General features: G+C 35.9%; 2 protein-coding genes across 2 annotated transcripts; one reads left to right on the forward strand and one right to left on the reverse strand.

The window, feature by feature from the left end:
- Positions 1-240: 240 nt before the first annotated feature.
- On the forward strand, positions 241-8,005 carry LOC110704561 (pentatricopeptide repeat-containing protein At1g08610-like). The gene is made up of 4 exons (XM_021882371.1): positions 241-360; positions 1,899-3,823; positions 4,851-4,957; positions 7,747-8,005. Exon 2 carries the CDS (start codon positions 2,032-2,034, stop codon positions 3,790-3,792), a length of 1,761 nt encoding a protein of 586 aa, XP_021738063.1. The 5' UTR covers positions 241-360; positions 1,899-2,031; the 3' UTR covers positions 3,793-3,823; positions 4,851-4,957; positions 7,747-8,005.
- Positions 5,825-7,864, reverse strand: LOC110704562 (pentatricopeptide repeat-containing protein At3g04760, chloroplastic-like). The gene has a single exon (XM_021882372.1). It carries the CDS (start codon positions 7,845-7,847, stop codon positions 6,099-6,101), a length of 1,749 nt encoding a protein of 582 aa, XP_021738064.1. The 5' UTR covers positions 7,848-7,864; the 3' UTR covers positions 5,825-6,098.
- Positions 8,006-12,531: the final 4,526 nt, after the last annotated feature.

Consider the following 12,531-nt stretch of genomic DNA (forward strand, 5'->3'; position numbering starts at 1 on the left):
CCCCTATAACACTAAAGAAATAACCTCATGATGATTGGTTACACCGTGTGGCAAGTCACATATTACGTATAAAAGTTAGTGAATAAATTAATAATTTTACTTCACCAAAAATTTGCCCCAGTTATGAGAAAGGGAGCCCACATTAATAAAAAAATTGTTAATTTATTTACCAAAATAGATAAACTAATTTTGTTTATCAAGAAGAGAAACTTGAATTTTCTCTAAACAAATTGACAAAACTTCCCCCGAATTCTTTGTTTTCGTCTTTCAAGTCTCTACTTAATTGTACTCCCAGTTTCCCACCGTTTGGTTCTTGTGCAGCTCGCTGCAACCGTCACCGTCAACCGCTGCTACTTTCCGGTAAGCCACCACAATTCCTTTCTTTTTCTTCTCTTACCACCTTCGCACCGTTGTTTTCTTCACAACAGAAATGGAGAGAGCTCTTCATTTTACTCTAAATTACTTCGTATTTGGGAAAATTATTAGTCCTTCAACACCCATTTTCACACATGTAAATTTAATTACTATAACCTTGGTATTGTATAGTGAAGTTTAATGTTTTGTTGTTAGTTTCGTTAAGTATATGATAATTTTTGCATTATAATGTTTTGTTGTTTTAGGTATTGGATTGGAGGGAGAAAAAAAAAACAGTTGGGTGTGTTTTCTATTTTAGAAAAACTATCTTGATAATTTCTTAGCAAAAGTTGGATAGTTTGGAACTTGAATATATAGCATTTACCGTCGAATGTTATATTATTAGCTTTGTGTGTTTAGATGATTTTGTAGGTTTTTTTTTGGATAGTTGGAAGTTTATTTGCTTTCAATTTGTGTGAATGAAGGTTATTTTGATGTCTCTTCGTAAGTTTATTGTCTTATGTGGAACTTGGATGGCCTATATGCTGCCATGATGCAAACTATGTTGTTTTCACATATTAACGGCGATGTTAATTTTCGTTGTGAATACACTAGTTCAACTGTTCAATGTGAATCTGAAGTACAATTTTATGTCATGACACACGCACGCCTACTTTCTAGGGCTACTCTTATTAGTTGTAATTATATTTCGTATTTGGCATCAACCATGGTGGAGTAGTAAGTTTTATCGTATGATTTATTGTAATTTGAAATGAAGTTGGATTATATAAGTCTATTACCGTGTAACTGTGTGGATGTTATTAGGTAATCTTGATTTTGGGTATTCGTGTTATTGGTGATCTTCTTGGTTGTGAATGAATAATATGTGGTAGAGATGTCTTGGTAGACCCCTAGAAAGGTGTGGCAAACAGGCAATGCCAAGTGGTTTATTTTGAGTAGTTTGCTTAGGAGACCTCTTGATGGTGATGAATAACACGTATACTGAATGGTGTTTGTGTAAAGTATACATGCTGAAATTTGCTTGACTTTATTATAACCACTTTAATGTAAAAATTTCAGAGGAAAAAGAAGTGTTGAGGGCTCATCTTGAGAGTGAGTAGTGAAACTTATTAGAAGGTAGCCCATTGGCATCACCTGTCGTTGGGCATTTAGTAGGATGGAACTAATCTATGGTATTTTTTTGATGTGAAAAAGTAATCACTGATTACTGAGTCATGAGGATTTTTTATTATTATTTTTTTAAAATTTTTTTGGAGAGGGGAGGGGAGTGGAATAGTTTATGCTGCACACTTGACTTCTTGAGTTTGTATATCTAATTAATTAATCTACAAATTGGTCATGTATCCTTACTTTCCATGTACTTGCTTTGTGTATGCTTGAGTTTTCTTATTTCGACATTGATGGGATTATTTTAAAAGAATTATCAAATACTATCCTTAATTTGTATTTTAAAGTTTGATACGGAGTATGTTCTTTGAGTTCTAAAATTTTAGGTCCTGTGTTCATGACCTTTCTTGTTGCAGGTTTCAAGAGTTGAGGGTTGCTGGAGAATTGGAGAACACTATTATCTATTGATAGGGATACTGGAATTTATCATGAGACAGAGTGCTTCTATAGAATGAATGTCAGCAACCCCGTTGAGTACTGAAGGTAAGGATGGTGCTTGCAGCTACTTCTCAGCACTCTACAGTCGAGATTCCTTGTTTACAAAGAGTGGATTTATTTCATAACAGAAAGGACACTACTTCTGGTTTTGTCCATTGTGCTAATGTGAAACCATGTCAGTCCGAATTAGCTTCTCTATTAAAATATAGCCATGCATGTCAATTTTGGTTACGAAGTCCTAGATTTTGTTCTAGGAGAGATAACTTCCGGTTAAACAGCCGAGCTCTGCATGGTAATGCTAATGTCTGCATTAATGATGTCGATGAGATTAGACAACAGAGACATACAACTGGTGCACAGAAGAATTCTAGACAAATTAGTTTAAAGAAGCCTGATTCATTGTTAGAAGGACCCTTTGTTGAGAACAGTGAGCTTAAAAACAATTATATTCTTCAAAAATACTGCAGCTTTGGAAAGCTATTTGAAGCAACTAGGTTGGTAGAGGTCATGGCCCGTCAAAGTCAAATTCCTTACTTCCCTTCTTGTATTAATTTGATACGCGGTCTCATTAAACAAAACCAGGTTGAGAAAGCAGCAAAGGTCTTGCAAATTGTGGTAATGTCTGGTGGTGTTCCGGATGTTATCACATACAACATGTTGATTGGGGGATTGTGCAAGCGTGGGGATTTGAACTCTGCCATTGAATACTTGGAAGATATGAGCTTAAGTGGCTGCTTACCAGATGCAATCACATATAACACAATCATCAGGAGTTTCTTTAATAGGGGCAAGTTTGATCAGGCTATTTCATTTTGGAAGGACCAACTTAGAAAGGGATGTCCTCCTTATACTATCACATATACAATCTTGCTAGATTTAGTTATGCAACATTGTGGGTTAGTAAGAGCTCTTGGGGTGTTGAATGATTTTGCTGTTGAAGGCTGTTATCCTGATCTAGTTACCTACAATTCACTGATAAACTCTAGTAGTAAAAAAGGAAATTTCAAAGAAATGGCTTTGGTGATGCATAGTCTAGGTTCTCATGGTTTGGAGCCAAATTCTGTGACTTACAACACTGTACTTCATGCTATATGTAGCCATGGTCATTGGGCTGAAGCGGATGACATTTTGTCAATCATGAATCAAACTTCTCATCATCCAAGAGTTGTTACATATAATATCTTAATCAATGGTTTGTGTAAGCATGGGCTCCTGGATCGTGCCATAGATTTTCTTGATCAAATGGTTAGCAAAAACCTTTCCCCAGATATAATCACATACAATACCCTATTAGCAGCCATCTGCAAAGAAGGAATGTTGGATGAGGCTCTTTGCATTATTAGGCTTTTAAGTGATAGAAATTGCTCTCCTGGCTTGATTACTTATAACATTGTCATGGATGGTTTGGCTAAGAAGGGTTCTATGGAGAAAGCAATGCAGGTGTATAATGAAATGACCGATAAGGGAATTGTTCCAGATGATATAACTCATCGTTGTCTAGTCTGGGGCTTTTGCCGGGCAGATAAACACGATGAGTGTATGGAGGTATTAAGGGAGATGAATAGAAGAAACCACAAGATTCAAAACAGGTTTTACAGGTTTATTATTCCGGAGTTGTGCAGAAATGAGAAGCTGGATATTGCTATACAAGCTCTAGAAATCATGATCTCCAACCAGATCAAGCCAGATGAAACTGTTTACACCAATTTAATTAGAGGAGTAGCTGCTTATGGTATGATTGAAGAAGCACATGAACTGTCTTCTAAGCTAGTTGAATGGGGAATTCTAAGAGAAGGTGTAAAGCTGAATTGAAAGGCAAATTTTGACTTCTTCAACATTCTGAGTATGACCCCTTCTGCATCATATTCTCTTTATGTTTTTTTTTTTATTTTTTTTTTATTTTTTATTTTTTTTTTTTTTTTTTAAATAAAGTACTTGAACACTTCCTTCTACCAAAAAAGATTATAAAACTGAATATTGACTTGATCAAGGCAAAAAGAAGCACACAAAGTTCATGTTGCTTATACTATCTGGAATTATCTTTGCCTTATGTAGGATTATCTTCCATGGTCATTGTCTTTTGCTATTTGGGATTTCCATGTAAAAATCTCGCTGCTTTTATGAAGGCACATGATATTTAATTAATTTATACTTTATGATGTATGTAAGCATGAGTGTTTTTTCTTCGATTGGTTTATTCTTGGCTATGCTATGAGCCCATGATGCTGGTAACATCCCAAAGGAAGCATTGTCTGATGTATTGATAAACTAGACTGTCATATGTTGTGGAAGCAACTTCAAATTCATTTGTTGACAAATGCACTTTCTTTCATGTCTCTTTAGAGCCTTTTACTCCATGAAATAGAGCTTTATGCGAAAGACATAGTGGAGAGAAAGTTAAGAACTTTGACTTACTATATTGTCTGCTTATGATTATCTGCTTTCAGCTTTCTGTTTGTCTGTTTCCCTTTTCCTTCCCTTAATCCTATGATGCATATGAGCATGGGTGTCTTTGCCTAAGTTTATTTTTTTCCTTGGCTATGATATGATGCCGATAAGTGTGACAACTCCCTAAAGGAGCATGATTTAATGTGTGATATTATTTTTGGACTGGTATATGCTGTGAAATACATAGCTTTAGCTACATTTGGTTCATCACTGCATTTTCTGTCATTGCTTTTTAGAGCCAGTCGTTCCATGTGATAAAGCTTCTTTGTAATGGAGAGGAACTTTGACTGACAATGTGGTCTACTCATGGCTGGCTTTCACTTATCTGTTTGTCTGAATGTCTGTCATTTCATAATGTTGGACCCTAGAAATAATCAATCATTTCATTTCGGCTTTGTCTAATTCCTTGATTTTGGTGCCAGTTGAGCATCTTTTTATCTTATATCTCCTGGTTCGAGACCGAGTATAAAGCGATCTTGAACTTGTGCCATCAAAAGGATTCCGGGCAATCTTCATGCGGCTAATTTTTGTAAGTTGGGCATTTCAATTTTATTTCTCACTCAACTTCCTTTCTGTTACAATATGCAAAACATTGATGTTTATCTAATAAACATTTGCTGCTAATGGGTCTATGGCTTATTTTATTGCAAAGTTTATTTTTTGTTAGGTGCAAAACATATTTCCTGCATATTCCGAAATCATTCTGTAAATTATGTTTAAGAAGATGAGCAAAATAACTTGGAGGATAAGGAGTTTAAGTTTATTGATACAGTGCTACTATAATCCTTTTTCTGTATGCCATGGAAAGAGAAAAAAATAAGAGGAAAACAAGTGCCATTTGCATTCTAATCATCAATTAGGATTAGGCATATCTACATGACTACAACTTACTGACAATGTGATCTTTGTTAGGGATTTCTGGTACTCATTTACTTTTTGCCTTGACCTGGCCCCTAGTAGGTGGAACTCTTGACAGCGTACGTCTCCTAGTCCGTACCTTTCTTGTCACTAATATTTCTTAAACATGGGGCTGAATTTGGATCAGCTTTGCTTGGGTAGAAAGGGTAATATATAAATGCTGCCCAAGTTTGAGATTATCTAGCTTGGAAACTCTAAGATCTACTTGGCTAGTACTACTTTAAAGCTGCTACATTTCTATTCCTATACAAGTGCACATACTTCATTATAGGACATTGTATATAAACAATTGAAAAATAATGACTATGAAAACATATAGACTTGTACATCTTGTATTGGATTTTGAAATACTGTCCGTTTCTTTTACTACTACCTTGACAATTAGCTTGAGCAAGAAACCATATAGACCTTGTGTTGTCTCTAATCTAGTGAGCAGCTTAAGACTACTTTAAAGTTGTACATTTTTAATCTGCATGAATAAGAAATCAAATACACTTATACATGTGGCTTCAAATTTTAAAACAAAATTTACAGGGCAGTACATGTGGTATTAGTAGAAAGTGAAATATTTACACTTTTGCTGAAATAGCTCTGATAAATGACAGCATAATGGCAAACTTCTAGCTGCCATCATTAAACATGTATGGAATTTTGGTCTTTCCAGAACAGATTTTTATATACAGTGTCTTATATAGTTAATATTGACATAATATTACAGATCTCTTTTGTTGTTGGAATATTTTCATATTTATTCATATTCCAGAGGCTGCAAGTTCTTTCTGTGTAGAAAGAACAGGGAAGGCCTTACTCAAGCGTTTGAAAGACTCAGCGGAAAGTGCATTCATTTCCATTAGGGTGTTTGCCAATTCCATAGCCTCGTCACGCCACCCAGCGAATCCTACCCCTTCAATCAACAAAATATAAGTTGTTTCATTTGGCTGACAACCCTTTTCAACCATCCGTCCCAACAATTCAACTGCATCTGTCAGCCTGCGTTCTTTGCAAAGGCCAAGTAGGACCATATTGTAGCTAATAACTGTTGGTTTAGTACCAAAGTTCTCCATGTCCCTTAGTAATTTCATAGCCTCATCGACCATCCCATCTCTGCAAAGACAGGATAGAAGGGCATTGTAAGTAATCTCATCAGGATCAACCCCATTCTTAAACATATCTTCTACCACTTTCATAGCCCTTGTTCTATCCCCGACATTCCATAATGCACTTATCAAACAGTTGTAGGAGCTTGCGTCTGGATCACAACCCACCTCACTAAGCTTATCAAAAATCTCTAGAGCTAGATCAGCCTTCCCATTCTTGCACAGAGCTGCCAAAACAGTGTTATAATTGACAATATCCGGCAAGCAGCCATTAGAAATCATGAGATCTAAAACTCCAATTGCCAAATCCAATTTCCCCTCTTTACAAAATGTTGAAATCAGAGGATCATAGCTATAGTTATCAGGTTTTAGGCCTTTTTCCATCATTACCTTCAGCATTGTTAAAGCCTCCTCCACCTTGCTCGCACGACATAATGCACCAATCAGTATGCTATAAGTGACAACATTAGGCTCAGATCCTCGAGATAGCATCTCTCTCACCAATTGCTCCCCTTGTTCCCATTTCCCTCGGTCTAGTAACGACCGTAACAGGACGTTGTATGAGATTACATCTGGATGAGAACCTTGGGAGGGTAAGTTCCGAATAAAAGCAAATGCTTGATCCACTGACCCTTCTTTGCACATCCCTCTAATCATGGTGTTGTAGACATACACGTCGGGCACAAGCCCTCTTGCTAGCATATCATTGAATACCTTCATTGCTTCATCAGTCCCGCCTTCATTAAGAGTAGCTTCTATCAATATAGTGTAGGTAACAACAGTTGGTTGACAATCATCTTTCAATAACTTTTCCAAAACTCTCGAGGCCAAATCAAGCTTCCCCCTGCTACAAAGACTACCTATCATGATATTGTAAGTGACTATATCAGGAGAATATCCTTTAGCCTTCATTCTATTAAGCAGGTTATTAGCATCTTCAATTCTATTTACCTTGCAGAAACCACTGATCATAGCATTATATGCAAATAAATCCGGCTTGCCTTTCGATTCCAATATATTCATCACCTCTATTGCTTTCTCAACCTCTTTGCTGTTGAAAAACCCTTTAATCAGCTTTGTACTGAGGACTAAATCAGGCTGGTAACCCCTGCTCACCATGCTCTGAAGGAAATAGAAAGCCTCATTATAGTTTCCTGCTTTATACGACTTCTTGATCGATTTTAGCAACTGTGTCTCTTTTAGATCAAATGGTTGTGAAAATGTCGGTCGAGTTTCGACAGAATATGCTTGGATTTTTGGTAAATTTCTGTAGTAAATCTCATTTGGAATGCTCTTTTTGCAGGTAATTGGACAATTATGATGATATGAATGCAAAGAAGGTACTCTGAGCTCTGTAATATAGGGAAGGCAATTAGGGAATAGTTCAGTCGTGTATATTGTCATCTGGGTTTTTTTTGTTCTTTTTGGGTTGTGCCTCAAAATTTTGTTATAACATTCATAGTTGCTGCATATTTCTAAAGACAAAGAAAGATGATTCTTGCAAAAATCTGTTTTCTTTCTTTCCTTTTTTTTTTTTTTTTTTTTTTTTTGGGTAATAATAATAATCAGAAATTCAGAATAAAGAGGTCCTATTGGCTGTGGGAATTTAGAAGGTTGGACAGTGAGATAAGGGTATGCACGTGTATGTCTAAAAGCCTAACACTTGGCTTAGTTGGTAGTTTGGGATTATGTGTATCAGTATGTACCCCATGCATAATTTTGAGGATGGATGTCCACCAGGAATGCAAATATCTCTCTTTTGTGCTCACTGTATTCCCCGTGTTTTTTTTACTGCCTCAATTGACTTTTGTACTACCTGTGTTAAGTATTAGTTGTAATTTTGGGCTATTATTTGTAAAATATAAAATATTCAAAAGTTGCAATTAATATTTAACGGAGGTAGTATTATTATGTACATTTTGATCAATATTTATGCTCTATATGCAAGATTAAATATATTTGTACAAGTATTTGTTGTATATATACTATAGTAGTTTTCAAATATCAACTTTATATAATTTACGCTTATTGCTAATCAAAGATATATCAACTTTATACAATTTTTTTTTTATATTGGAAAATTTGCGAGAAATTACCTAATAAAATGCTCTTTTTGTAACTTATTAAAAAAAAAAAATTGTTGTTAAAACATATCATATGTCGGATTCTGGTGGTTGGCCAAACTTGCCGGCATCGACTCCCGTGGAAGTGACTTTTAATGAGACTTAATTTCCCCCCTTTTTCACTATTGCCTCCCTCCATTTCTCTTATTTTTATTTCTTTGGTGAGAGAGCGAGGGATAGCTCAAGCGGTTAGAGCTTCCCTTCTAATTTCAGGAGATTTTAAGATTGATTTTCATCACCAGTTCTTATGTCTCTCTAAAAACCAAAATATTACAATAGACCTAGTTGGTATTAGTGCTACTCACTCTTCAAGGTTTAATTCTCTCAAGAGAAAATCGACATCATGCTATTATATTTTCTCAGTATCATGAGATATTATTATACACACTCGGGTGTACGGGTGCATGGTGCACCCAAGGACATTTTTTGTTCATCTTGATAAATGATAATTAATTAGTGGAAAATTGGTCATTAGCAGCACACTATTTGCAACGCACCCATGTACCGAACGCAACAAATATTTTCACAGTATCATCTTGCTAGGTTTTTTTTCGACATTGAGTATAATGAATTTTGTGAGATTTTTATCATACTTTTAATAAGTTTTGTTCAACCTCGCTTTAGGCTCTAGTATTAGGCTTCTGAGTTTCTATCCCTTATTTCTCCCTTGAGACCGGTAAATCTGACAGATACTAAATATTCAACAATAAAAAACTAGATTGGGTATCTATTTTTTCTGGATTAAATATTAGAGGTGATCATTGGGAGGGCCGGAGCTAAAAAATTATGCCCATTTCTCGGGCCGGATTCTTTGTGCCCAAACCCACCCAAAATGGTCGGGCCATGCGGGCTTTTCGGGCCCGCCCTAAAAAATCAACTAAATATGCATAAAACACATTCCTAAACCCGTCAAAAAAAAATTCGGGCCGGACCGGGCCCAACCCGATTTTAGGCCGAAAAATTGTGCCTAAAACCCGCCCAAAATCGGGCCGGGCCATACTTGATTAGCTCTATCGAATATCTATTTTTCGGATATTTTAGGTATTCGAATATTGTAAAAGGTACTCCATAATAAATTTTTTTTTTAAGTGTTACGCTTTGACTGACACATATAGTTTTAGGCAAATTAATTAACTTGAATATAAAAAAAAATGTAAGGAGAGTGCTTGGGGTATTAAAAAATTATAAAAGAAGATAGTAGGGTTAATATTTTATTAAAAAGTAAGGAATGTGAGAGGGAAAGAAATGATAAAAAAAAAAAAGTAATGGTGAGCTTGAATGGGGACCATGAGAAGAGAGGTATAATATTTAAATGGAGTAAGTTGCCAAAAAAAGGAAGTGTGTAATACTTAAAAATAAATCGACCGCAAAAGGAAAGTGTAACACTTCAACGCTTTAAAAAAATGAAGGGAATAGTTTAAATTAATACTTTGTTCTTGAATACTTGTGACAGACATGACAATGCACAAATTTGACTAAAATTGGTATGATGTATGACTAGTCATTCGTATTTTATAGGTTAACATGAAACATGACATAATGTAGTGGTTAAGACTTTGATGTTAAATTTGAATTGAGATCAATGGGGGTTTAGACAGGAAGAAAAAAGATGTATGTCATTAATAAAAGATAGACAAATGACACTTACAAACAAATTCCTAAGAAATCTAAAATTCCAAAATAATAAGTATATAACATCTATAACATCTTAGAACTAATTACATTGCAAGTTCGATCAACAATCATCTTAATAAAAAACTTCATTCGAAACAATACAATATGTGAGTTAGTACTAGGCTTGAAATCCACTGATGCATGGTCGTTGGCTGAAAATACTCATGCGGTTCTCTAGATACTTACGGAGATTATGAAATCCTAGATCTTCAATCCTCGTTAGAAGATCAAACAATGAAATTAAATACAATAGAATTAAGCATTATCTCAAGGATATTCAATTAGATGTCTAAGAAAGAAACTATGGAAAACGCTCTGCAGCTCTCTGGCGAAAATTCCAAATCGTCGGAAGAACGAGATCAACTGATTCGATCAAATAAAAAACCTAAAAGAAAGATTACTCATCTAATTTTCGATAAGGGATCCAAGGTTGATGAAACTATGGAAGAAGCAGATGCAGGGGAAAATGAAAAAACTGAAGGGCAAAACAAGGAACAACATCTTCCAAATGAGGGTTTGAGGAATTCATTTAGAGATATGCTAAGAGGAAATGCGTACAATTCTACCCCTAACCAAGTGCTAGAAATCCTTGATGAGGATATTTCTGATGATGAGGAAATTCTAGAGGAAGTGCTGAAGGATGACAGGTGCCTTGTTATTCAACTTTCAAAAGAAGAGAAAAAGAGGTTGCGTTAACCTTGGAAAACCTTTCTAATCATCAAAATGTTTAGTGGTAGACTGGGGTACATGGGGCTAATGCGCAGATTGAAGAAGAAATGGAATGTGAAAGGGGAATTATCCCTTACTGATATAGGGTGTAAATACTACATTGCAAGATTCACGAACCAGGCGGATTACAATTATGTGTTAGCTCAAGGACCATGGTTGTTAGATGATAATAACCAAACAATTAGAAAATGGATTCCGAACTTTGTCCCGGATGAATCCCCTATTAAAGTTCTTATTGTGTGGGTTCGAATTCCAAATCTTCCAGTTGAATACTTTGATATCAATTTCTTAAAAAAAATTGGTTCAAAAATAGGGAAGGTGCCAAGGGTTGATAAGACTACAGCTCAAGCGGAAAGAGGCCAATTCACAAGATTAAGTGTGGAAATTGGTTTATCAAAGCCATTACTCTCAAAATTCTGGCTTAAGGGAAGAGTTTGGAGAATGCAATACGAAGGAATTAGAATGGTGTGCTTCAAATGTGGAAAATTAGGTCATGTCGAGGATGATTGTAAGCCAGTTAATGTAGACTATGGATACTCAAATGGTGATCCACAATAATCTGTTGCATAATCATGAGAATAAACCAGAAAAAGTAAAAGTATTTGGATCATGGATGCTGGTGAAAAAACCTATCCGTAAAAGAAATCCTCGTCCAGAAAAAGGAGCTCGGGGAGAAGCTGGAAAAACCGTAATTGGTGGTGAGACGGTGGTGACTCGAGTTGAGTATGAGTCAAACCGAGGCAATGTTGGTTTAGGAAAAACCCAAAATAAATCAATTGAAGGCGCAAAAGAAGGGGATGGATCCAAATTTTCTATTTTAGAAAATCATGAAGTTGGGGAAGTTGAGAAAAATAAGGAAAATGATAAAGATTTGGAGGGAATGGAAGATTCTTTGCCAGCAAGTGAGGGAAATATCTTTGACACTATCAATCTTGGTGATATATCTCAAAAATTCAAAGCCAATGGAGAAATTTTATCTACCATTAAGGTAAATAAGATAAATCCTAACCAAAGCAAATCTAAAGCCACCAAATCTTATCAATTAAAATCAAATAATCCCACACAAAATATCTCTAAGCCACTTAAGGAAATTTCAGGCAATGAGGCCCGTACTCCAAGCCTAACACATGTTGCACCTAGCTAGGGAAAAGAAAACTCAATCTTTATCTTAGAAGCCAACAAAGAAGCCTCTCAAAAGGACAAAACACAAGCCATCTTTGTGCCCGTTTATGCCACTACTGAAAAAGTAGTTGAGAGTCCTACACAAGCATACCATGAGACCTATGTCCCAGCAACCGATTCCGATCAAATTGCACATCCCTCTGGAGAAAACACTTTGTGTGGGGCAAGTTATGGAGGACCCTTATCTCGCAATCACGAACCCCCTGACACATGTGTTATAAGTGAACATGGACTCATTGCTACCACCAATCTCGACGCCTCCGGAATTGGTGGTAACGTTGCAAATTCCCAATGAAATTCAGCGTTTGCTGAAGCTAATCAGGCTAGCCTATATGTCTTCTTTACCCTCAATCCCTGTTTCTATGGAAGATAGTCTACCT

This window comes from Chenopodium quinoa, unplaced genomic scaffold (genome assembly GCF_001683475.1).
Source record: "Chenopodium quinoa cultivar QQ74 unplaced genomic scaffold, ASM168347v1, whole genome shotgun sequence".
NCBI lineage: Eukaryota > Viridiplantae > Streptophyta > Magnoliopsida > Caryophyllales > Amaranthaceae > Chenopodium > Chenopodium quinoa.

Coding starts and splice junctions, on each gene's coding strand:
- LOC110704561 (XM_021882371.1), top strand. CDS start 2,032: ATGGTGCTTGCAGCTACTTCTCAGCACTCTACAGTCGAGATTCCTTGT.
- LOC110704562 (XM_021882372.1), bottom strand. CDS start 7,847: ATGACAATATACACGACTGAACTATTCCCTAATTGCCTTCCCTATATT.